Here is a 27,923-nt window from a genome sequence, read left to right as displayed (position 1 = left end):
ATTATACCGAATTACCATGTTTTGCATCGCATGCTTTAATTGTATTGCAATAAGCAATTGATTAAGTATACGCACTGTAGGACCATTAGCCCGGAATAACTTGAAATCATACTGCTAGCAGGTGATAAAGTTATGACTTTTACTTGTTTTAAAAATCCATTGTATTAAAAGTACGTACCCGAAAGGTACAATTTACCATGACTCTGCTGCATAAATCTATCTGAATCTGCAATGAACTGGACTATTACATCTTATTGATATAAACCTACGACTTCACACAACCCCATAAGAAAAAGACTAGCGGACTTATATGCACGCTTTGATTTTACAGCCCTTTCAGTGCTTTACGTTAGGTTGGATTAGCCAACAAAGACAAAGCACCCGGTGGCCCTAAGGCCCATTATGATACCGGCATCTGATTTCTATCCTCTAACTAAGTTGCTTATACCACTTGGATCTGTTAAAGATATCCCTCCTCAGATATTTTCCACGGCTTCAAAGAAGTAATCACCAAGATATTTAGTACGGCTATTTTGAAGTGCAGAAAAATCACAGAGGAGGTGTTGTACCGACTCAATGTCTTCTTCATCTCCACAGCTCCTGCAGAAGTCATGATCTATTGCATCCATGCAGACAATTTGTCCTTTTCAGATTCAGTTTTGCTCAAAGTGCTTTGGAAATCCTGCAGTTAGTCGTCAAAGACCACTTTCTATTGGTTCCTGCTATTAGGCTCAAGTCAATCGCAGTGTAGGTATAGTTCGTTTAGAAGAATGCTTATGTCCTGTATCACTCGCTTAAGGAAAAGCTCAGAGCCTTTCCTTGCACACTGAGCCGCTCTTTCATTTCCCTCCACTCCAGAGAGGCCGAGAACCCAACAAAGTGTGATGTTGTGTTGTTGGATAAGCGGGAGCAAGAACTTCAACAAAAAGTGTAAGGTCAGCTGGAGGTAGGTCCATTAGTTGCATCGTTTTTGCTGCTTTGTCTATAGCGTAGATCTCTGCTTGGAAGACGATACACCAGTCCGGGAGTCAGAAGGAGCAATTTAAGGTGGTTTAACATGACATCATATTTATGAGTTTTGTATTTATTTAATAATGTTTAATAATTTTTATATTTTTTCAAAAGCTTTAATCCTCATTTTGTCCTTAATCTGCGGATTTTAGTTTTTGGTTCACTGGACTTTTTTCGACATTTTCAATTATGCCAGGCAGTTAACAGGTAGTGTTTGGAATCCATGCTTCGTTATGTTGGACTACCTGCTGCTTCTATTTAATTGCATAGCCGAAAGACATACCAGTTTTTAATGATGTGAAAAAGATTTTTTATTAATTGACACATTTATAAGTATATGTGTACGAGTAGTATGTCTCAAAAGACGCGCCTAGGTGTTGTTAAAAAAAATGCATGTAAAAACTAAGATTATTTGAGGTTTCTTAACAATTATATGTGAAAAAAATTTCATCATTTAAATGCCCACCATGATCACGTCTGTAGGTAAAATCAGTAAGAACCTTTTTCTATTCCCGACAGAACTAAAGGGGTTTTCAATTGGCGCGGGTCGATTTTGGCGCCCTGTGGCAGCCATTTTGTTTTGGTGACATCTGTCAAATCTTTTGTTTATTATTCAGTTGTTTATGCGAAATCATCATGGCAAGTTACACGATTGAACAGCACGTTCAAATGATAAAACTTTATTATCAAAATGAGTGTTCAATAACGCAAACGTTGCGCGCATTGCGCCCATTTTTCGGTAGACGTGGTGGCCCTTCCAATTTCTTATGGCCCATATTGAACCATATGGACCTAGACGACATGTGGTTCCGGCAGGATGGCGCTACGTGCCACACAGCAAACGCCATTTTATTCCATTTCAACATCTACCCGCCCTTATTGAAAAGCACTGTAGTTTCTTGAAATTTTTTAATCAATCTTTGGATTGCCGGCTCTTTCGGACAATTATTTCCATAAAGAAAATCATGAATTTTGCGATATGTTGTTCTGAAAGATCGACCATTTTCATAGATCACAATAAGGTTCAATAATTTTAAAGCGCTTTGCTATCGTTTAAAATTGTATATCTTCCTACTCGACAAATATCAAAGATAACATAAAAAGGGTACCGTCTAGGAATTATTCACTTTTAACATCTAGGCTTCACTTTTGAAAGACCTTTTATGTACACCCTTCATTGAGTGTTTGACAGAAGTCTTGCTTCTATTTAAGGTGGGTGTTTTGCCGTTTTTTCACAAAAGGAGTTTTATGCCACTTTCGAACGGCAGATGGATTTAGGCAGAAGTTTTTTCACTTGGAAGTTTGTCAATGTCAGCCGAGGAGCGAGCGTTATTAGAAAAAAATGTTCTACGATTTTGTGTCATGCTTGGCAGGGTCGCATTATCTAAAAATAGTTACAAAATCGGATACTTGAACTAAAATTAATAAAAGGTGGACATATAGCGAACAAAATCTGATAAAATTTCGCTTCTTGTTGTTGTTTCAAATGTATTTACAAACACACAAACTGCAAATTTATGTCTGTTTTGTTGTGTACTTATGTACATTCACATGTGCTATACATACATACGAGTATATGTACATACAAGCATGTGCATATTTGTTTCCCCACAATCGGTCCCATGTATGGTACGAATTCATATCATTTGTACGAGCTAACAAGTATTTGAGTATGCCTATTTGCATTTGCGTTTGATTTCGAATGCATTTACATGTACATATGTGTGTGGGAAGAAGTGTGTGTTATATGTATGTACATACCTCCAGAGTTCTTCTGTGCCATATTCTCAGCACTGGATGTTTTTCGCTGATCGATTCGCAAATTGGGTATATTGAATGGTGGTGCATTCATGGTATCCGAAGAGAATTGATGTCTCAATGGACGATGACATTCCGGTGATGGTATTGACAGATTGTCAAGCTTCAATTTATTACGTTGCTGTCGGTCAATTTGTTCGAGCATCTCTTGCAGCACCTGTTAGTACATACATGGAATATGGTATGATTGAAATGGAAAACTAGTAGTTGATGAAGCGAGTTTCGATAAAAAAAAATGCATGTACATATATAGGGTTGTTCAATAGGTGCGCTTCAACTTTTTTCCGATAGGGAGGGCGAACGACGCAATATTTTTTATTTTTCGCTTGTCATTTGTAAACTTCATTAGTATACATTTCATCATGGAACGCTACACACTTGAGCAACGATTGCAAATCGTGCAAATTTTTTATGAAAATAATCGTTCTGTTGCTGCTACTTTAAGAGCATTACGGCCATTGTACGGTCCATTTAACAAGCCGTCCCGTTTTGGGGTTATGTGAAGTCATTGGTCTACAGTAACAAGCCGGCGACGATTTGTGAGCTCAGAGCCAATATTGAACGCGAAATTGGTGGAATTTCGGCCGATTTATGCAAAAGAGTGGTCGAAAATTGGGTTCAACGATTGGACTTCGTAAAACGTGCACGCGGTGGTCATGCAAAAGAAATCGAATCTCATACTTAAATGTATATGTTCAAACTCGATAATAAAAAAAAAATTAGTTAAAAAAGTCAAACCGTTTGTGTTTTATTCAAAAAAGTTCAAAAGTTGAAGCGCTCTTACTGAAAAACCCTATACATGCCTCCACACATATGCATGTTTGTAAATATGTATAAACAAGAAATGCAAGAAAACAACACTAACTGGAATTTCTGTATGCTTTTAACGATTTAGCAAATCAGTCACTGTATTCATGAACTAACATACACCTACACCTACACACATACAGTCGGGTTCACTTCATTATAATAATAATAATAATTGGCGCGTACACTTCTGTTAGGCGTTTGGCCGAGCTCCTCCTCCTATTTGTGGTGTGCGTGTAGATGTTGTTCCACAAATGGAGGGACCTACAGTTTCAAGCCGACTCCGAACGGCAGATATTTTTATGAGGAGCTTTTTCATGGCAGAAATACACTCGGAGGTTTGCCATTGCCTGCCGAGGGGCGACCGCTATTAGAAAAATGTTTTTTTATTAATTTTGCTTTCACCGAGATTCGAACCGACGTCTCTCTGTGAATTCCGAATGGTAATCACTCACCAACCCATTCGGCTACGGCGGCCGACTTCACTTCATTAGATGCAATCATTTTTAAGGAATGATATTAAAGCAATCGTATTTGATCTAGTGAGCCAAGGATTTTGATAATTCAAGTGAAGACTGTGGCTTTGTCGAAAATAAGTATGCATCCAAATATTTTTCCGTCTAACGGTATTCCGCAGCAGTAAAACTTCAACACGTGTAACATTATGTTTGACTTATTGGTTCACTTGAATAGAGCCACTCAGTTTGCCTACATTATTTATGGAATAAATGGATGCTAAAGAAAAATCGATATCTTGACGTCAGAGAGATTGTCAAAAAGATTAGTCGAAGTCCAATCATTGTGGATCTTTACGTGAAACAAGGTGCCTCCTATGGTAAGAACTACAAAGGCAGAACTGCCATAGCTTTGACTTTTATTCAAAGTAATCACTAAATCATGCACAATATTAGAGCTGCTGAAGTTTTACTGCTGCGAATTACCGTTGAGTCGAGTAATATCCTGATAAATGTTTTTTTCGAGCAAAGTACAAGAGCAATGCAGCAAAATTTCTCGCTCTTTACGTATCACCGCCGAAGAAGAAGCTTAGGATGCTGGCCGATAGGAACAATGCACGAAAACTAGTGACTGACATCCAGAGCGTGCCTAAATTATGGAGGGAACACTTCTCGAACTTGCTAAAGAGTGATAGCTGCGCATGTCTGAGAGAATGTGAAGATCTCGATACCCTAATGGTTCACGACGGAACTGTCGTTCCACTACCCGACACGGCAAAGTGAGAATAGCAACAACGCGGCTAAAGAGTAACAAAGCCATGGCAGCCGGCGAACTGCCGGCTGAGCTATTCAAACATGGCGGCGAAAAGCTGGTAAGGTGCATGCATCAGCTTCTATGCGAAATATGGTCGGAGGAAAGCATGTCTACTGATTGGAATTGAAATGTGCTCTGCTCATTCTATAAGAAGAGTGATACTACAATCTGTGCCAATTACCGGGGAATAATATATATACATAAATATACATATACACAATTGACGCTTACACCCTTTTTGGCCGAGCTCCTCCTCCTATTTGTGGCGTGCGTCTTGATGTTGTTCCACAAATGAAGTATAAAGCCGACTCCGAACGGTAGATATTTTTTTTATGAGGGGCTATTTCATGCAGAAATACACTCGGAGGCTTGTCATTTCCTACCGAGGGACGATCGTTATTAGAAAACAATTTTCCTTCATGTGGATGAATCACAGAGATTCGAACCTATGTAGTCCGAGTTCCGACTACAATCTATGGTGTGACTATCATACACCAACCCATTCGGCTTCGACGGCCACTTCAGGGGAATCAGTCTTCTAAGGTTCTAGCGAGCGTATTGTGCGAAATGTTGAAACCCATCATCAACCAATTGATTGGACCTTATCAGTGTGGTTTTAAACCTGGAAAATCTACAAGCGACCAAATATTCCCAATACGCCAAGTTATGGCAAACACGCATGAAAGAAGAATCAACACACATCATCTCCTTGACGATTTTAAAGCTGCATTCGACAGGATAAAAAGGAGTTCCCTATATGCCGCGATGTCTAAATTTAATATCGAGGCAAAACTAATACGGCTATGCAAAATGACGTTGCTCAATACCAGCAGCGCCGTCAGAATTGGGAAGGACCTCTGTGAGCCGTTTGATACCAAACGAGGTTTGGGACAGGCTGACCCTCAATCGTTTCACTCCTTTAACCTGATGCTGGAAAAGATCGTGCGAGCCGCAAAACTTAATCGCTCAGGCACAATTTTATATAACAGCGTACAATTGTTGCGTACGTCGATGATATTCACATCATCGGCCTTAACAAACGCGCTGTTAGTTCTATCTTTTCCAATATGGACAAAGAAGTAAATCGAATGGGGCTGGTGGTGAACGAGGACAAAACGAAGTACATACCTTCTGTCATCAAATAAACAGCCGGCGCTCTCGCATGTTGGCACCCACGTCACAGTTGACAGTTATGATTTCGAGGTTGTGAGAGACATCGTTTATCTAGGAACCAGCACTAACATCGATAACAATGTCAGCCTTGAAATCCGACGTAGAATCTCTCTTGCCAATAAGTGCTACTTTGGACTAAGTAGGCTATTGAACAGTAAAGTCCTCTCTCGACGAACAAATGTACCACTCTACAAGACTCTCATCATGCCCGTCCTAACGAATGGCGCAGAAGCTTGGACGATGACAACATCCGATGAAGCGACGCTTGGAGTGTTCGAGAGAAAGATTCTGCGTAAGATTTTTGGACCTTTGCACGTTGGCAACGGCGAATATCGCAGGCGATGGAACGATGAGCTGTATGAGCTTTACGACGACATAGACATAGCGCCGCGAATATAGATCCAACGGCTTCGTAGGCTGGGTCATATCATTTGAATGTATACAAAGACCCCGGCTCTGAAAGTATTCGATGTGGTACCAGCTGGTGGTAGCAGCGGAAGAGGAAGGCCAATCAAGAAGAAGAAGCTCAATCTACCGAGTTTAGTCCTCACAGTTTCTAATGATAATAATATAACATAAAGCGACTATATAGCAGTAATAGTTCTGCCAATTGCTGTCAAAAGATCCAGTATGTCCAATCGTATTACTAAGCGTCTTTTCACCCTTACCGGACTCAAAGAAACTATTAAAAAATATGGTGAAAATTCCGGCTCAGTTGCAAATACGTAAATATAATTTAAAACTATTCTTCCGAGGAGGCCTATTTTCAGCTTAGACGGTTATGTTAACATTGGCGCTATTAGAGCGAGAATAATCCCCGAGTGTTCCTTCAAGCATTAATGTATTTATAAGGACTGCCTGTTTGGTCCTTATTCCTTTCGAAATGGGGAAGGCGACACCGTTACCGTTAATGGTCAATGGTCTTCGGCACAGAGCATATTAACCGATTTTCGTAACACTTGAAGTTGTGAAGGAGAAATTTAAATACTCGGTCATCTCATGGCGAGCGTTCATCGATTGGCCATCGCAATCATACGATTTGAGAGCGCACGAATATTTTCTCTGGCTGTACTTCAAGTCTTCACTATACACTGACAACAGAAATACTTTCAATAAGATTAAGGCCAACGTTCAAAACGTTATTGCCGAAATAACACTGCAAATATTGGACTGAGCTATCAAAAATTGGATCGACCGCTTGAAGTACTACCAACGAAGCCGAGGCGGTCATTTCCATGACGTTGCTTGTATCATAGCTTCAAAATAAAACCAGTGTCAATTTTATATGTTTGCTTTATTTAAATTTCGTCTCCTATCGATCTTATCTGGTTGCCGTATATAATAAAGTTTTTAAAAATTATAACATCAAAAATTATCAAAACAAATTTGAACGCAATCTGTCAGATGGTGTTTGCGTAATAGCTTTGCATTTGCTTCTGATATACTTTTTTCATCACAAATTTGTACTACAGCGTTGAACACCATGCAATATTGCATGTAAATATTATATAAAATGCATAAACACACGAGTAAATACTATTTAAGGCTAAAATATTTGCGCAAAAATATATTTTACCTCGACCAGCATGCAATATTGTTCGAGATTTAAGCCCGGATTAACGGTGTGCGGTACCAGTAAAGGAAGCACGTGTATCGCCATCGTTTCCACCGTCAGCCCATACGTTTTATCGGCAACCATTTTGTGATAAATATCTGCAAGCAATTGAAACGTAGTTATTTGTTATTAAATACAAAATATTTCATAGCATAAATGTTTTAAAAGCGCCAACATTTCAATGGGATTAGAACAAAAATAGAAAAAGACAGTTACACAACCAAAGCTCTCCTTGCTGTGTCAATTACTAGTATAGTCTCATATTTGGCAATTTTCTCTAAGATCGTCAAATAGATATTTGCTTAAATTAAATTAGGGTACGGGTTCAAGTATTTTTTTCAAGGAATTTTCGGAATGTAACTGCCAGCATAGCCTTCAAGTTCAAATTTAGGCTACCGGACCCCAGTAGTGTTTTCCAAACGGAGGTAGCCGAATTAAAGGAACAGTGGAATAATGGCTTACTTCTGTAACTGCAGTAAGGGAAGTAAATATTTATTCCGACAGCCAAGCAGCAATTAGGGATCTTCGTTGGTGCGTTCGGAACTAGTGAATTCCCTCTCGACTGCATCAGAGTAGGTACTTTGATATTAGGTTCATTCGGGTTCACGGTCACAGTATCATAGATGGAAATTAAAGGGCTGATGAGCTAGTTAGACAGGGGACCATTGAGACGGTTTCACCACGAAATGAGAGTAAAGGGTTAACCTGAGAACCTGTGATCTGTTCCTGGAAAGAGAGGCTTCCGTCAACTCAGCAAGCGCTAGGTGAGTGCATTGTCAGAAGCCGGGTTAGATAGTTTGAAACTGTTTATGATTTCGCTAGAAGAAAAACTTTGCAATAGTTCCAGCAACTTCTAACTAAAAAAGAAACTATAAATATAAGGGTTTCGAATAAGAGGTGTTACTTTGATATTCAAAGAAAAATGCTATTTTTTAATATAACTGATCGGATGTTTATTTCATTATAAAGAGAAAGGTATGCCGTTAATAGTGGAAAATAACATCAGGCAAATGACCACCACGACCACGCTTACAGAACAATATCCTTTTCATGAAATTTTCCATAACCGAATTGCAAAGTGGCTGCCCTATGTCCTCGATAGCCTCACGAACTCCATTCTTTGAGATTATGATCACCTCTTCGAGAGAGAACACGTTCCGGAAACTTTTCCCGTAAAAGATCAATGGTTTCGTTACTTGTGTGGCACGTAGCGCCGTCTTGTTGAAAATAAACGTTGTCCAGATCAATACCATCCAATTCCGGCCCTAAAAAATCGTTAATCACATCTCGATAACGCAATCCATTCACCAATAACACCTGTTATTGGGAAACCCTTTGAAATTATTTGGAGACAACTAACCAATAATAGCTTTGGCCGCAATAACTGTAGGCCAGCTTCCACTGGATCTTGTTTAATTCTAGCTTAATTGTGTAACTCTTCATCGAGAATTAATGTGTTTAAGTTTCTTGACATTTACATGAGACAGTTTTGCAAACACAGTAACAACACATTATCACGTTTTTACACAAACATTTTTTCTCTTTTTTGACAGCCAATACCTATTTTCAAGTGTCTGGAGCATTGTCTTCTGTGAACACAAAGTATAGAACGTCCTATAATAATATACATGTAAATACTACAATATATCCCGTAAAATCTTTAAAGGAACCATGATGATCCAACATATACATATCTACATATGTTTATGTATTGCTTATACTGTTATTTTGTTAAATACTTACGAACTGTATGCATCACAATATCCGGATCCGGTATGCGAACATCACCAAGCAGCTGCAGGACTTCTTTCATAACCTTTTGCAGCAATATTGATATTGAAGAAAATGATTTGACATATAAATAACAGAAAACTGATTGTAAGGTATGTGGATAACATTTTTCGTAGGTATGAATGCTGCAGACTACAAATACATACAAGCACCTAAGTTATATATTATAAGTAACTTTCCCCTTTCGCTCTCGCTCTCTTCATTATCTAACTGTAATAATTAGCTATGTAAGTTACAATATATATTTAATTGTTGTAATTGTTGTAAGAGTAAATGGGGAAATCTTTCTCTCTTCATTTTAAGTATAAATCTAACTGTTAAAATAAATTGAATAAGTATAGTTTTTAATGTTAAAAGTAGTCTTCAAAGTCACCTTGAAGAGTAAAGAACAAATTTATTTTGAAGTGTAATCAAACTTGTTCCATTTTAATAAAAATAAAACTAATAAAAATAAATCTTCAACAAATTTATTTTATTTTCAAAAATAAATTTAACTGGCGACGAGGATGGGATATGTTATTTAAAACATATCCAGTGATAATCGGGAAAAGAAAAGGTTAAAATTTTCAACAAACCGATGTGAACCGCAAATGATTCAAGTGGACATTACTAAAGTGTGGCAAAAAGCGAAATTTTTGTAAACTTAAAAACTAAAAACTAAACTAAAAAATATTACGTGTAATAATTAATCCGAAAATAAAAGAATTGCAAATAAGAAAAAGATTTGCTTCGTAAAAAACAAAAAAAAAAAAAAATAGTAAAATTGATATTAATGACAAATCTTATATTGACGCTCTCGAAAAACTGAAGAAGATTTTAACAAATCCACCAATATTATGCTATCCAGACTTTAATAAAAAATTTGTATTGACCACGGATGCAAGCAATGCTGCTATTGGCGCGGTGTTAAGCCAGGATGGCAAACCAGTAAGTTATGCCAGTAGGACTTTAAATGGACATGAAAAAAACTACTCAACGCTAGAAAAAGAATTATTAGCCATTGTATGGTCAGTGAAATATTACCGTCCATACCTTTTTGGTCGAAAGTTTCTAGTTCAAACTGATCATCAGCCTTTGAAATGGCTTTATTCACTTAAAGAGCCCAATTCTAAAATCATCCGATGGAAAATATTATTAGATGAATTTGATCTCGATATTGAATATATTCAGGGAAAGGAGAATAAGGTAGCTGATTTTTTGAGCAGAGTTGAAGTAAATCATAGTACGGAAGAAAATGTAAATATTAATTTCTTTAGAATAAATAAAATTGTTAATAAATAAAGGACGCAAATAAGAATAGTTAAAAATAAAAATAAAGAAACCGAAATACTTTTTAAAAAATATAAAATAATATACGTGTCTGAGAATGACTTAAATAATACTCATTATTTGAATGATTTATTTAGACGTGAAATAAAAAAAGGAAAAATTGGGGTATACTCGGAGCTTGACAATAATAAATATAATATAATACAGAACAAATTAATTGAATTATTTTCTAATAACAATAAAATAAATTTCATAAATTGTACTAAAGTTGCTAGTGATATTGAATCCGAGGAATCTTTATTGAATATCATTGATGATATTCATATTAAAGGTAACCATAGAGGAATCCAGGAGAATTTCGAAGAATTAAAAGATAATTATTATAATCCTAAATTATTAAAATTTATAAATAGATATTGTAATAACTGCAGAATATGTAACGAAAACAAATATGACAGAAAACCAATAAATAAAATATTTCAACATACTCCAACACCAGAAAAACCAAATGAAATAGTACATATGGATATTTTTCAGATACAAAAGACTAGTTTTTTGACAACAATAGACAAATTTACGAAATTAGGAACGGCACATAAACTAAATGACAAAAATATGGTAACAATTAAAACTAAAATCGAAGAGCGAATCGCATTTTTAGGAAAACCTGATAAAATTATTATGGATAATGAATTTAATAATGCACTTATAAAGCTGTTCTGTCAAGAAAATAATATAGAAACTCATTTTACAACACCGAATTCGCACACAGGAAATTCAGATGTAGAAAGAATGCATTCGACTCTCTTAGAGCATATAAGAATATTAAAAAACGCTGAAAATATTAATGACTCTGAAGAATTAGTACTAAAAGCAATTAATTACTATAATAATACAATTCACAGCACGACTAAATTAAAACCAATTGATTTTATAAATAAGTTACACATAAATTTAAAAGAGGTTAAAGTAAGATCTGAAGCAACTAAAAAGAAAACCATTGATAGAGAAAATATTAAAAGAGAAAATATTACACTTAATTTACAAAGATCTAATTTATATATTAAAAATCCTACTGCAGTTAGACAAAAAACTGCTAAAAGATTTAACAGATACCACCACAGCAACCCTAATAAAGTAGACACTGCACAATTTAGACGCCCATTAAAGTCTATAAAATAAAATAAAAATAAAAAAAAAAAGAATAAAAAAAGGAAATGGATTTGTAGAACAAACCATGGAAAACTATTCGTTAATATTTTTTATATTAAATCACACTATATTTATTTTTTTTTTAAATGTAAACTATAGAATAAGAAATGAATATTTACGGCTAATATAGTTTAATATTTATCTTGGAAAAAAACAACCCCCTAAAGAACTTAAATATATTTCATGTTTTATGTTAAGTTGTGATTTAAATCATATTAAATTTTCGTATTGTATATTTGTAAAAGATTCGACGAGACTCGAATTCTTTAAGGAGAGGCGAGTTATATATTATAAGTAACTTTCCCCTTTCGCTCTCGCTCTCTTCATTATCTAACTGTAATAATTAGCTATGTAAGTTACAATATATATTTAATTGTTGTAATTGTTGTAAGAGTAAATGGGGAAATCTTTCTCTCTTCATTTTAAGTATAAATCTAACTGTTAAAATAAATTGAATAAGTATAGTTTTTAATGTTAAAAGTAGTCTTCAAAGTCACCTTGAAGAGTAAAGAACAAATTTATTTTGAAGTGTAATCAAACTTGTTCAATTTTAATAAAAATAAAACTAATAAAAATAAAACTTCAACAAATTTATTTTATTTTCAAAAATAAATTTAACTCCTATACATTTACATTTACATATGCGGGTATTTATGCGAGAGTACCGCGAGTGTGCATTTTCTGCTCTATCGACGACTTACAATCATTTGCATATACACATTTGCATACATATTTAGAACTTACCAGACAGGCTGCTTAGCATAAGTATAAATGTAAATTTACATATTTATATGCAAGTATTATTCACCTGAGCTCGCTCCAGTTTATCCATCAGCCCTTCAATGCAGATGAGAACATTTTGCACAATTTTTCGATCGGCAAGATTTTTTTCAAACACCGATTTTACCTTTGGCACAACCATACGTCTTATAGAGACATCTTCAATGTTGTCGAATACGTTTGTAACTGCAACAACGGCAGCGCTCTGCGTGTGGAGGTGGTTCAAAAAATAAAGTAAAGTTTTTTTGTATAGAAAAGTAAAAGGAGATTTCACATATTTTAAAAATATCATTCTATGTGGTCGGTCGTGCTGAGAAAAGTGGTATAAAATTGGAATAGCGGAATGATCTCTATACAACGAAATCAAGGCAATCCTATACCTAAATTTATTTCTAACAAGAAGCGTTGTTTTCCCAATTTCCTGTCATAAGTCAAAATATTGCTAATTTTTATAACTTTTTTTTCCTCTATTTGAAAAAGTTATATGGCTATCAAAAATGTTATGTGATTGGTTTTTCTAAATTTAGTTTTCTTTTCTTTTGGGGTTTTTTCTCTCCTAAGTGAAATGTGACAATTTGAAATTTCAAGCAAATATAATTCCTCTCTACTTTTATTTAAACTCGAAGGATGCGACACAATAAAATACCCATTCTTTCGAATGAGAAGTTGACAAATGGCAGTTTGGCTTCACCTGCTTTGAATTTCTAGTGACGCTACATAAATTTAAAGTTTGTTTACTGAATTGGTCTTCAGAGGTTAAGAGGCCGGCTGGTGAAATGTCCTTTTAGAACCTGAAGCAGTCTGAGCCATGAGAGTTTCCAATTGGTTGTTACTTTCCTGGCAATTCTTAATAAAGGGTGGTTAAGTTTTAAGGGCCGGTGTTGATTTTGAAAAAAATACAATTTTTTTTGGAAATTATTGTCATTTCTCTTTATTATGATAATACTGGTATAGTTCAATTACGTAAGAAACAAATTGGAACAAATGGCCGCCACGACCTCGGCGGCACACCTCCATCCGATGGTCCAAATTTTCGATAACGCTGAGGCATAATTGAGATTCTATGCCATTAATGTGCCGAATTATCTCATCCTTTAGCTCTTGAATTGTTGCTGGCTTATCGACGTACACCTTTTCTTTCAAATAACCCCAAAAAAAGAAGTCCAAAGTCAAATCACATGATCTTGGCGGCCAATTGACATCGCCACGACGTGAGATTATTCGGCCATCAAATTTTTCGCGCAAAAGAGCCATTGTTTCGTTAGCTGTGTGACAAGTGGCATCGACCTGTTGAAACCACATATCGTCCACATCCATATCTTCCAATTTGGGCCATAGAAAGTTCGTTATCATCTCACGATAGCGAACACTATTCACAGTAACTGCCTGACCGGCCTCATTTTGGAAAAAATACGGCCCATAAACCGCACCAAACAGTCACTCTTTGTGGGCGCATTGCTTTTTCGGCAATCACTCTTGGATTATCATTCGCCCAAATGCGGCAATTCTGCTTATTGACGAATCCACTGAGGTGAAAATGTGCCTCATCACTGGAGATGATTGTCTTCGATATGCATTTTGATTTGAACGCCCGTTTTCATAATAAACCTGAACGACTTTAACGCATTGCTCAATTATGTAGCTTTCCATGGATTAAATTGAGTTAGTCTGAAATTGAAAAATCTCAAATGAAATGCAGAAAGATACTGACGTTTAGGTGTGATTCAGATTCAACATCGGCCCTTGAAATTTAACCACCCTTTATAATTAATAAATTTTTTAATGATGATGATCTAAATCGCAATGTCGTAGAAGTTCTACTGGCGTAAATTCATAAGGCTGTCTGAGAATGCCAAATAATCATAGACTTGAATTGAATACAAAGAACTGATTTAATTTTTTTTAAAGAAAAGGCGGACCTAGATGTTGTTTTATTGTAAAATTAAGCATCTACAAATTTAGATTCTTTCAAGTTTTACTATTTTTTATTCAAAATACGGCTCTTAACAATCATGTAAAGGGTGATCAGATTCAAGGTACTTTTTCCAATAGGAAACACGTCCTATGGGCTAGAGGAGGAACCATCGGTGCATATTTCTTCAAAGGCGAGGCAGTGAATGGCAAATGCTATCGCACTGATGATAAACGACTTTTTGATGCCGGAAATTAAAGCTCGTGATCTTCACAACATTAGGTTCCAACAAAATAGCGCTACTTGCCATACAGCCCGTAAAATAATGGATTTACCGCGTCGTCGTTTCGATGAGCAATTCATCTCTCGTCCCGGACCAGTGGATTAGTCACCAAGATCGTGTGATATCACACATTTGGACTTCTATATTTAGGGTTATGTAAAGTCTAAATGCTTTGTAGATAAACCAGCTTTTATTGAGGCATTGGAAGTCAGCATTACTAAAGTTATTCACGAGGTATCGACCGAAGTCCTCCAGCGAGTCGGAAGTCATTCAAAATTGGTGTTTACGGATGGCCGGATTACGTCGCAAGTGCAACCAACATTTGAAATGAATTATCTTTAAAAAATAAGTGCCAACAATAATAAAGATTACCCAATCAATTTGAATTTTCGTTGTTTTATTTCGATTTAAAATCGAAATCTCTAAATTGATCACCTTTTATATGTGAAAAATTACATCACTTAACCACCGAGTACAGACTGCCATACGCGAATTAAAATTTTCAAGGACTCGCTCACACATTATGATATTGAGTTCAGCGAAAAAATTCTTATTAAAAGATATAAACATAAATCAAATCATAATCATTATAATATAATATATAAAGTTCAACCTTGGGTTCATCGCTAATAATCTAGGCGCCCACCTGCACTTTTATTATTGAGCTTTCGAAAGCAAAGAACAGTATTGGAATAATGTCGGTGGTAACATCCTTAGGTGCCGTCTTCTCAGTAATGAGATGTAAATTTTCCAGTAAAGTCACAGTAGCCTGGATGGATTTGGGTGAACTGAAAATAATTCTGTAAAAATTCAATGTAAATATTGTACATTAATATTTAATGAAACACAAGTACGTAAGCACATGAGAAAATAAAGGTTAAAATACACAATTTAACAAATAAATATAGGTAATTTTGTTCAATAGCAATTGTTAGTATGTAATTTAAAAATAGTGTTTTTGTTTTACGGAGATGAGAAGAAGTTGTTGGGCCTTCGGGCGGTACCCCATCTGCGTGGGAGTACTACAATAAAGTGCACCATATCCTTGGCGGATACAAGTATTTTAACCTAGAAGCAATTGTAGGTTAGTAGGGTGCAGCTTTAAAATCTCATGCGTGTGTTAATTGTTTTTTATGTATTATTTAATAAAGTGGATACCCTTCAAATTGAGGCAGAGGAAAATGCAGCAGCTCTTCTCAAACGCAAGCACCTTCGGTGGAATTTGCATTGGAATTGTCTTCGCAACCTCCGAAAAAACGCAGAAAAGATAACGAAAATTATTAATATGAATTTTTGGAATAATTTCGGGCGGCCAACCAAACGATTGCCCGAGAAATTCAAGAACTGAAAGAAGATAGTAGAGAATCCCTGCAAATTGAGAGGGAACGCAATGGTATTCTCGAAAAAATTTTAGGGGTCTTGAAGCAAAATAGGTAGGGGAATTTTCTATCGCTACCCAAATGAATAGAAATTTACGAAAACCACACAAAAAAAAAAAAACTAAAGATTTTAAAAGAAAAATTAAATAAAAAATGTGATAAATGAACTATTTGTATTTTAAGTTTACAGAAGCAATTGTTAGTACTTTAACCTTCCTACGGTCTTCGGGTCATTTTTGACCCATTTCAGGAAAAAAATTAAGTTTTTTCAAGAACCAAATTTTTTCAGGACTTGATGCTTCGTGACTTTTTTTAATTTATTATATTTTATATAATAAGCATAAAATTAAAAAAATAATAATTTAGGCTCTGTCGCGTAGAAATTTTTATACATCTACGACCCTCGGGTCAAATTTGACCCAACGTATAAATCAGACGTTATTTGAATTAAATTTATTTGCTAATTGCAAATTTTCGGCTCAGCGGTTACATTGTATTATTTAATCTGCTTTTATTGAGTTCACAGTAAACATAAATTTAAAAGCACGTGCTTTGTTTGGTTATTCGACTATTTATTTCGTAACGATGAGTGATAGTGAAAGCAAATTCTCTTTGGCCCCGTTTTCGGATGATGAGGAATCATGTTCTGAATTCGAAGATCATGTTGATGTTGCAGATTCTTCCGACAGTGATTTTAGTGATGACAAAAATTCTCTTGTGCCTTCTGAAATGATGATACGTGATTTGTGGAATCAATGGGTTGAGATATTACCTAAGCTTTATAATCCAACGGAAAACGTGACCATCGATGAACAATTAGTAGCTTTCTGAGGAAGATGTCCATTCCGCCAGTACATGCCAGCAAAGCCTGCAAAGTATGGAATCAAATTTTGGGTACTTTGTGATTCAACAACGAGCTATGTTTGGAACATCCAACCTTACACTGATAACAACATCCAACCTTACACTGAACAATGCGCAAAAACAAGCCCGAACTACCACCAGACTTAGTGAACATAAAAAGAATACCACTAAATTCATCAATCTTCGCTTTTACCGAACAAACAACTCTCGTTTCGTACATACCTAAGAAGAATAGAGCTGTGATTCTACTTAGCACTCTACACCATGATTCAAAAATTAGTAATCGTCGGGATAAAAAGCCAGAAATAATACTGGACTACAATAAATGTAAAGGTGGTGTAGACACATTGGACAAAGCGGTTACACTTGCAAACGAATGACAAAACGATTTCCTCAAGTAGTGTTTAGTATACATAATCGACATTTCAGCTTATAACGCTTTCGTTTTATTCAAATCCGCCAACCACACCTGGAAAGAGGGCTGTCTTACAAAGCGCCGTTTTTACTTGGAAAACCTTGGTATGCAGCTCATAACACCCTATATAAAAAAGCGACAAACTTTACCACGAGCACATTTTTCACTTGAAATTGCCAAAAAAATACGAAAGGATTCTCAACGGGATGCATAACCATCATCATCAGGTCAATTTGGAAACACGTCGGAAAAGAAAATAACTAAAAGAAGTCGATGTCAACTTTGCCCAAAAACTGATAACAAAACGGGATTAGTTTGCGACATTTGTAATAAATATATATGTAAACAGCATTCTAAAACTATTACTTTGTGTACAAACTGTCTGAAATAATTTATTTCTTTTTTATTTCATTATTAAATACACTTTTTATTTAAAGTTTTCGTTATAATGTTAGTTAAAGTTACAATGGAATAAATATTTTGGATTTTCATTTTTATTTAAGATACCCATTTAATGGAAAAAAACCTAACAGTAAAAATAATCAAAAACCAAGTATACACCTTGAAAATATAATATTGGGTCAAATTTGACCCGAAGTCCGTCCGCGTCAGTTAATTTGAAGACCGTAGGAAGCTTAAGTAGGTTTAATTAATTTAGTAATAAAAAAATTAATTTAAAAAGAAAAATGTGAAATAAATGAAATTTAAAAGGAAGATAAAAACGAAGCGATTGATTCTCGAATTTGTTCTGCGCTGACGTTGTGGTCTTGAGTATAGTACGTAGGTTCTGGTTGCTCTCCTTGATTTACGAATTCGAAATTTGTTTGACTTTGGATCCATTTGTTGTTAATGATATCATAACGTTTGTACCAAAAACTGGTTTCGTATTCTCGCTGAGAAGAGGGCTTTGAAGAATTTTCTTTAATAACATCTGCTGGGTAAATACTTAGGAGCGAGCTTATCCCAGACCGCTGAACAAAAATCCTGTAAAATATTGCATATGCTTCCTTTTGATACTCCGAACAGTTTGCCGATCGTCCTGTATTCAGCTTAAGAACCAAGCGCATATAAAGCAATCGGGACACGTTTGTCTAAAGGGATGAATTTCCTATACGTTGTAGCAGTTTTTGCAATGGACATGACTTCGTTACATAAAAAGGCAAAGGAGTCCCGGCTCATCCTAAAGCACTCCTTAACTGGTCCGTGCTGCAAGGAATGTCTAGTTCCCAGAACTTGCCATGCCTCACCTAGAATACACAGACACGCGTTACTTATTATATTCAGTAATAAAAACAAAATCAAACACAATTACTTACGTGTGTCCATAAACACTTTGACCTGTTCCTGCTTATTATATTTACAATGTAATATTGAATTTCGCATGCGTATTGCTGCCATAATTTTTTGCAACCTCAGTAGTAAACGTCGCATACGGATTTGCTTCAACTGTTTATTATTAGCAGCCAATTGCGCAATTAAATTAGCTTTCCTTCTCCTTGTATTTTCTTCATATCGGTTATACTAATTAAAGATACCAAAAACACCGAAACATTCCACCAAAATAATTTGTATGAAGAAAAACCTCTCAAAGCAGTAATGACAGCTGATTGTCAATTTTGCAGGTAATCTTCCATATGTGAACGGGTAGATTAATTTGGTGGATTTATAGGTGATTAATGCATATGTGAACATATTATTACTTTTTCAATTATATACAAGTATGTGTATGCACTTTTGCACAAGGGTATTAATATTTTGTTCCCTGTTTTGGTATTGTGCTTAAAATCAGGTGGTCTGTGGGTAAGTATTCATTCGATAGAACTCATTCAATGAGATTTACCGAAAATATGGGAGCATGGCTGCCTCACGAACTCAACGAAAAACAGAAAGCCGTCTTCAAATTGCTTCTCAGCATCTCGCCCGCCATCGAGCAACACGCGGTCATAAACAGCACTTTTTGTACCGAATCGCCCCGGGATATGGGAGTGGGTGGCCCCAGGAGATACGCCAAAGCCGAAAGTCAAGTCGGATCTTCATCCAAAGAAGATCATGATATGTGTTTGGTGGGACTGGGAGGGTATGCTGCACTGGGAAATGCTCGAAAAGAACGCCACAGGCAACAAGGCGCTCTACATTGCACAGCTATACCAAATGAATGAAGTTATTCGACTGAAAATACTTGATCGACATGGTCAAGCCATACTCCTTCACGACAACGCCAGGCCCCATGTTGCACAAGTCGTCAAAGTCGCACTCCAAAAGCTCGAATGGGTGACCCTTCAGCATCCACCGTATTCTCCAGACCTTGCACCGACCGATTACCATCTTTTAAGCTCCCTACCTATATACAGGCTCAACAACTTCTTTGAAACCAGACCAATCGATTTTTGGCGGAACGGCATCAACAAATTGGTCGAGAGATGGGAAGAGGTGGTAAACAGCAACGGCGAATATAAAATTGATTCACTTATTGAAACAATTATTGGTTTTTGTTTAAATAGTAAGTAGCGATGGTAGTTCGGTAAAAACGCTACGAACTTTTTCCCCAACCCATTACTTATCATATCTTGTACATTTGCACTAGCAAAACTCTTTTTATCGATGGTTTGTGGCGTGTAGAACACTCACATTTCGAGGAATGCAGCAGATGTTTTATTTGGTTATAAGCACACCTCCAGTTTAGGCTTGATATTTTGGTACTGAAATACTTAAAATGAAGCTTATTTAGATTTACTTTATATTATTTCCAAACTTATATTAAACAATATAAAAATATCATAGATATGCATTTACAAATGCATTTACTTATATAATATAATTGAAAATGAAACACACTTTGGAGATATTATTCTTTGCCTCTTAGAAGACATTTACTCGTATCAATTATTTATGAGCTTCTCAAAAAAACACACAAACAAAAAACAATAAAATAAAACTTAGAAGTAGTTTCCTTATATTTCTGTTTTATAATGAAATGTGGCTAAAGAATACGTCCAAAGTTTCTCCTTTTCGCCATAGAAATATGTACATATGTATGTCTTATCTATACCGAAGTTTATTGTTCCTCTAAATAGCGAGAAAAATGTTAAGTTAATATAGGGATAAATTTTCCAGCACGCACACAATGACAATACGACTTTCCTTTTAGTGTTAAACTTAAATTGTACAAATAACTTTTATCACAACCAGAACAATGTGAGGAAGGAATATGGTTGACACGGATAAGAGTCAACAAATCAAGAACAAGAGCGCAAGCAAAGAAAATGTCAAGATCTGGAGTAAGACTTACAAGTGTCAGCAAGTGTCAGCAGTAATGCCCTAAGTCGATTTGAATTTCATTTGTAGTGGCGTGAACCGGATGCGAGCATTAGTAAACTAATCATCAACTACTTGCCGAGTTAAAAAGCGAGATAAAGTTGCATAACATAAATATAAATTGGGTTAAATGTATGGCTGTTGCGAGCCACTAGTCTATTATAAGAATGAGCTTCTTACTTTTTACGGATTTAAAAAAACATTTTACAAATCATTTCTTTGCTTTTCCACATTGGCTAGGTTTGGCAGTCGCATCGCACATAGGAACAGCGACGTCACTTAGACCACGAAATGGATCCAGATACTATTGCACATATTTTATGTTATACTACTGTAAATATTTGTACTCTTATGGGTAGGTTTCAACAAGTTTTAGTTTTTGCTTGTTAATAACAGCTCTAAATGGCATTGTAAATCAAAACTTATGAACTGGGCAGCTTCAATATATAAACATACACGCCACGGAGCGCGCAAAGGTCGAGATAAAGATTTTCATCACTCAAAAGCATTTTTGTTTTTCATTTAGTGAAAGAGGTATTCAAAACAAATAGGTAAAAAAAATTGGATGTCTAACCCAAAATATCATGAGTTACGATTTAATAGGCATGAAATGAAATCCGCATAGATTTTAACCGGGGCTCCGACAGCAAAGCATAGCACAACTTGATCCAACATATTTGTTGCCTTACTTAAATGTTTTGAGACCGATTACCCTTAGGTAGTGCACAGGTTCGAAACCTGCGGCATGATAAAAAAAGTGTTTTATATTGAGTGTACATATTTCTGAAATGAAAGAGTTTCTCATAAAAACACCAACAACCGTTCGGAGGTGGCATATAACTGTAGGCGCCTCCATTTATTGAAAAACATCAAGGCGCATACCACAAATAGTTGATGGAGCTCCTTGTATCCTAAAACAACATGAACTCAATCTTTCTTATCTGGATCTATGGAAATTTGTTTGCTTGCTAAATCTTCGGAGTAAAGCATTTCAAATTATGTCTTATGCGAGTGCAAAAATAACACGGGTCTACAAGTACCTATATCAGATTGGTTTTAGAATGTGCGCTGAACACGATTCCGAAAGTGTGCCTCACGTAATGGCTTAGGAAAATTTAGGGTAAAAACCCATAGAAACAAGTGTCTGATCTCTTTTCTGATCCCTAGCTCTGCTTTTCGCAAAATTATATATTTTTCTGATCACTTTGTTACCATTAATTTTTAAGTATTGTAGTTAAAATATATTTCGAGTGTGAACTAAAACAGATCATAAATATAGGGTGCGCCATGTAAAATTTGCTTTTTGAATCGGCTATAAAAAAACTAATCAATATTTTTTCAAACTTTTTTTTTATTTTGAAGATTGAACATTGTCATTTATGAATGAAAAATAATATCGTTCAAATGACTGCCACGACTGGCTTTACAGTAGGCCATCCCATCAACCCAATTTTTAAGCACATTTTCGATTGTTTGGGCTCCAATTTCATAAACGGCAACTTTGATTTCGTGTTTTAAAGCATTAATCATCTCTGGATGGCTCCCCACAAAATAGTCCAACGGGCTTAAATCACAGCTCCGAGGCGGCCAATTGATATCGGAATTTCGGCTGATTATTCGGTTTTCAAAAACGGTAGCCAAAAGTTCGAGTGTAACTTTGGTAGTGTGACAAGTTGCACCATCCTGTTGAAACCAAATGTCGTCCATGCCATCCTCTTCAATTTTTGGAAACAAAAACTCGTTGAGCATGTCACGGTAACGCTCGCCATTTACTGTAACCGCGGCTCCTCGCTCATTTTCGAAAAAAAAATAGCCCGATGATGCCGCCAGACCAAACACCGCACCCAACAGTGACTGGTTGTGGATGCATTTGCTTCTCTACAGTAACGTGTGAATTTTCTGAGCCCCAAATCCGACAATTTTGCTTATTGACGTAGCCACCGATGTGAAAATCAGAAAAGAAGAAGAAGACTCACCACTTTGGAAATAGGTTTTCAATATTTCCCAATTTTGCTCAAGCGTATAGCGTCCCATTTCGTAAATGTCAAACCTTTAAGTAAATTATGAACACATTTGACATGTCATTTGTGTTACCATTCTCCAAAAAATATGTGGTTCAAAAAGCAAACGCTATATGGCCCACCCTGTACTATTGCAATCACATGACTGGTTTAGTCGTCTATAAACTGAACGCAAAGAAATGTTTGCACTTAAACGGGGTCTAAAAAATATAAAATATTTCAGAAGGTAAAGCATAGTAAAGGTCTCAATAAACACGGATCAGTAAACTAACGGATTGGTTACTTGCAGATTGTTGTTGGTATCTTGTTTTACCAAACCCATGAACAGGCCTATTTAGGCTCTCTGCAGAAAATAATGGTTGATCTTTTGAACGACACTCCTTTAGATCAAAGGCTATAAAAGTGATTTCCGTATGACGGTTCTGCTGCGCATTTTTCGGGAGTGTCATTTTTAGGGTTTTCAAATTTCTTGTTTAACAATTTCGATACGATTTACGTGTTTTCTAGAACTATATGACGATTTTTAATGGTAAATACTTATTTCTATTCAATTTCAGCCGTTTTAACTTTCATATCAATATGACCTATACCTATTTATACCAAGTCCCGACAAAATGACGTTTCTAGCAATTTTAAAGCTTGGAATATTTTATTTATAATAGACTAAAAACAAAAACAAATGCAGGCAACTCCATTAGCCGTGTCTGAAGTCAGTTTTACTAATACTCATTAAGTGCTTCCAAACAAATGTGATTTTTGACAGCTCTTTTCCTGTGCTGCCAACGTGTGCTTATTTTTGCCAGTTGCTCCATTTATTCTACTCTCACTAACGGATGGTGAATCGAAGGGAGCTATTATTTAATTATAAGTATAGTACATTTAGGCGGCCGCCGTCAGAGAGAGCGCGCCCATGAGCTCGTTTCGAAACGTGGCAGCATTCATACATTATGGGATTTTGAACAGGTGATAGACGAAATGGCGGGCTGCCAGAGAAAACGCGCAAAAAATAACTAACGAAAACAGTTCGTTTTTGCTTAATGGAGAAATTACGCGATTGAAATGTTTATAATTTTTTGTCGTAATAATTTAATTTGAAGGGAGTTGTAGAATTTTCCAAAGCTTTTGACGTGATAACGTCTTATAATTCGATTTAGCCGGCTGCACGCACGAAAAAATGTGCGGTTACCTTGCTCATTTGTCGTTACCTTGCTCATTAGTGTTACCTTGCTCATTAGTGTTACCTTGCTCATTTGTCGTTACCTTGCTCATTGCCGTTACCTTGAATGAACTGCAAGCGAAAGCGCGGAACGAACAAAGCATACATATATAAATTCACGTATTTGTATTTGCATGTGCCTTCTTATTGATTATTATTAATTTGATTTACTTGAAGAATTTAAAATAAAACCAAGTTTGTTAATAATACCTGTTGTTTTAATGTTATTATTATTAATTTTTTTATTATATATGAAGGAAAAAATGTATGGTAATATTTACCATATACCTTATATACCAATATATGTACGTATATAAACATGCATACATACATATATTTTTGTGCAATTTTCATAGTCTAATATACAAATGTCCTATGCCAAATTGTGTACATATATGTATACATTTTACATACATGTAAGTTTATTGAAAACTGTGTGTTGGTTTATGTCTGTAAATTTGTAAATATATATTTTTGATGGTTGAAAAGCGTAGGTAAGGGAATTGAATTTGCGTTTGAAATATTTCGCAAGCATACTTAACTATTTTTAAGTAATAAAAAAGTAACGGTTATCTGCATTAGCTTTATTTTTATATTATAAAATTGCAATATTTTATGTATTTATTTATACATTTTCATATTCATTACTTTATCATTATTATATTACTTTTGTATTTGTATTTGAATAATTTCATTTGAATATCAATTTTTGATTTTTTAGCTTATTTATGTATATTTTATGCTGATTGTGCTTATTTTTATTATATGTAGGTGTATACGGGTGACATAAGGCTACTAGGAAATCGTGTACTATATATGTTACTAACCTCAATGGGGGTGTGGAAACTAAAAATTCCCAATTTTTGTTCAAAAAATACCCATTCAATATTTTTTCCGGTGTGACATTACTGAAGGATGTTATAAAAAATGCACATTTTTCAGCGCTCTCACGAGAAAAATAGTTTCGCATCTAGTCATCTATGCTAAAAAGCTTAGATGAGGCCGAACTTTCTGCGCGACTTAAACATGCTGAGCATTTGCAGGCAAACTTCGAAAAAGCACAATCAACACTTAGGCTATTGGACCGTAAGGAATTTGAGTCTGATGCTGACGAAAATTTCTCCAAGGTGTATATTGAGGTAGAGGCAAAAATTAATCGTTGGCTGAATACAAAACATAAGTCATCTGGCGCGAACTCTTCAACAATACGACAATTCTCCTGGGACGACACTACCCCGCAGCAGTTACAACGCCGATTCAGGCTACCTGAGCTTAAAATTCCAGTTTTTAGTGGCTCCTATCTCGACTGGCCATCGTTTTTCAGCACATTTACTTCAGCCATAGACAAAGACGTGGAGATGTCCAAATTCGAAAAAATGCAGTACTTGATCACCAGTCTCAGTGATGCAGCTTTAGACACTGTGCGCTCACTCGAGCCCAGTGGAGAGAATTATGACAAAGCTTTAGATTTATTAAAAGTACGTTTTGATAATAAATTACTTCATTTCCAGGCACACATAAAGGCAATTTTCGGGGTACAAGGTAAGGAAATGGGCCCATCAGATGGGTTATGAAAATTAAGCGATCAAGTACTCGTAAATGCACATCTTCGAGCGCTGCAAACTTTAGCAACTACCGAAGAGATATATAATGGCTTAGTCATTCACCCCATCACAAGTTAACTGGATCGAGAAACGCACAAGAAATGGGAAGAGAATTTATTTGCACACAAATTACCTACATGGATTGATATGTTAACGTTTTGGGGAAAAAGATGCCGCATGATGGAGAATTTGGAAAACGCTATGGTCATACAAGTGAAAAATATTGTATCTCAAGAAAAACCAAAAGCAAGCGTACTTGTTACTGTAGGTGGTGGCAATCCCACTCTACTCTGTATTTTTTGTGACTCCAAAGAGCATTTCATTACTGGTTGCACTTCTTTTTTGAATCTTTCGCCAAATTTGCTGTAGTATGATTATAAGTCGGATATGCCTTAACATTAATATTCATAAACATTTATTGTTTTGTTTTGGTTTTTCATTTATTGTCCACTTATGCATTCACTTTGCTGTGCCGTTTTAAATAGTATCATATTTCTTATAAGGTTCATTACACTTGAAACTAAATGCAAACATAGCTAACGTAATTCTTTTATGTGCGGCGCGTGAATGCTAGAATCATATTACATAAGTAAACACCGAAAAATTGTTATTGGCTTGCATTGACTAAAATTCCTATAAAAACGCTTGTACGTAGTATGTAAGAGACAAGAAATGAAACAATTGCTTTACAAGCTGGATGCCCAGCTTGAAGTAATAAATAAATAAATGAAATAAAAACTACTTATAAATCATTTCATTACATGGCGATCCTGCCAGCTTGGTGCTAAGATTTTTTTGCACAAGTGGCGGAAAGCACAGTACTAATAACAAAGTCCTGGTATTGATCAGCCAATAAGATCTGCCAGTTCCGTGAAGTTCCTGGTCTGGCCAATAGACCAGAAGATAGATGACCACAGAAGAGCCGAAAGCTATCTCCATTGAGGAGTATAGAAGGAGAAATCATTTAATAAAGAAACCAGCCGAAATAGTCAGCCGAAATGCCAAGACTCCGAGAAGTCAACACTCAGCCACCACCACCTTGGAACAAGGCTTGCTCCATTTGGGAACGCATCTCAAAATTGGAATTCCTGCTGCAACAGCGTAAGCAGATTAAATAAAAACAGAAAAAAAAAAAAAAAAAAAAACTGTGCGTTCTTCACGCAGACAGTATAGGCTGACAAGCGTTAACCGCTCGCAGAAAAAAAAAAATATAAATTATTTCTTTACATGGCGGGAATTGAACAACTTTGGTTTCTGTTGGTTATATGTTTGCCTTATAAAAATTTAGAGATGAAACTGTAAATGAATATATTAAGCAAAAAAAAAAAAAAATGATTCGGAAAGTCATTTTAAATTATGAAAATGTTTGAATTTGATATAATATATTAAATATAATGTGTTTACTTAATGAATGAATTAACTTGAAAAAAAAAATATAAATATAAATCCAATGTAAAAACAAAATTTTTCAAAATGTTTATACACACATTGTCGTTACAAAAAAAAAAAAAAAAAAAAATTAAAAAATAAATAAATAAATTCAATGTAAAAACAAAATTTATAAATTATATATCCTTACATTATAAATTATTTGATTTGCGGTATAAGGTCCCCAATAGCTAATTTTTCAGAAATGGGAAAAACTTTATCGAAAGTTGATAAACCCAATGCCAATGTAGTAAACGAAGTAGATGCATAATAAAAAACTAAAGAAAAAGTATATGAGTAGATCTAATGAGTTAGACAAAATATGAACAAATGGTCCGAAATTAATATAATAAAACTTTACTTATAGAAAAAGAAAATTTCAAAAAATCGTTTAAATGCATTAATAAAAATATACAAATAAAACAGGAAACAGTTAAAAAACAGTTAGAAAATTTAGTGTTAGCATTAGAATCAATTAGAAATTTAACTTATATAAATTTCGAACGACTTACAAAGGATCATCAAAAAGAAGCTCTTGACATATTTTGGCAACTACGAGATCAATTAGTAAAAGTATTAGCCAAATACAACATTCAACAGGAAGTATCTCATTCGATTAATGAGAAAATTTCAATAAATATTATTGAAAACCTACCAGCTAATCTAATATATTAACAAAGCTTGAAGCAGTTTCTGAGGAAACAGATTGTCCAATTACTAATTCAGAAATAGAGTCAGAAG

General features: G+C 35.3%; 1 protein-coding gene across 6 annotated transcripts in view; it reads right to left on the bottom strand.

Moving 5' to 3' along the window:
* LOC128862025 (uncharacterized) overlaps nt 1-27,923 on the bottom strand; it is a 453,726-nt gene that overhangs the window by 272,343 nt on the left and 153,460 nt on the right. For all 6 annotated transcript variants that reach the window (XM_054100424.1, XM_054100422.1, XM_054100423.1 and 3 more), the window contains 5 exons: nt 15,587-15,740; nt 12,774-12,950; nt 9,437-9,509; nt 7,655-7,791; nt 2,773-2,986 (listed from right to left, as the gene is read on the bottom strand). In XM_054100424.1, the coding sequence (XP_053956399.1) occupies nt 2,773-2,986; nt 7,655-7,791; nt 9,437-9,509; nt 12,774-12,950; nt 15,587-15,740 (755 nt within the window). The remainder of the gene's footprint in view (nt 1-2,772; nt 2,987-7,654; nt 7,792-9,436; nt 9,510-12,773; nt 12,951-15,586; nt 15,741-27,923) is intronic.

Source organism: Anastrepha ludens, chromosome 4 (genome assembly GCF_028408465.1).
Source record: "Anastrepha ludens isolate Willacy chromosome 4, idAnaLude1.1, whole genome shotgun sequence".
Taxonomy (NCBI): Eukaryota; Metazoa; Arthropoda; class Insecta; order Diptera; family Tephritidae; genus Anastrepha; species Anastrepha ludens.
The sequence above is the reverse complement of the archived record's forward strand: the minus strand, read 5'-3'. Positions and strand labels throughout refer to the sequence as shown.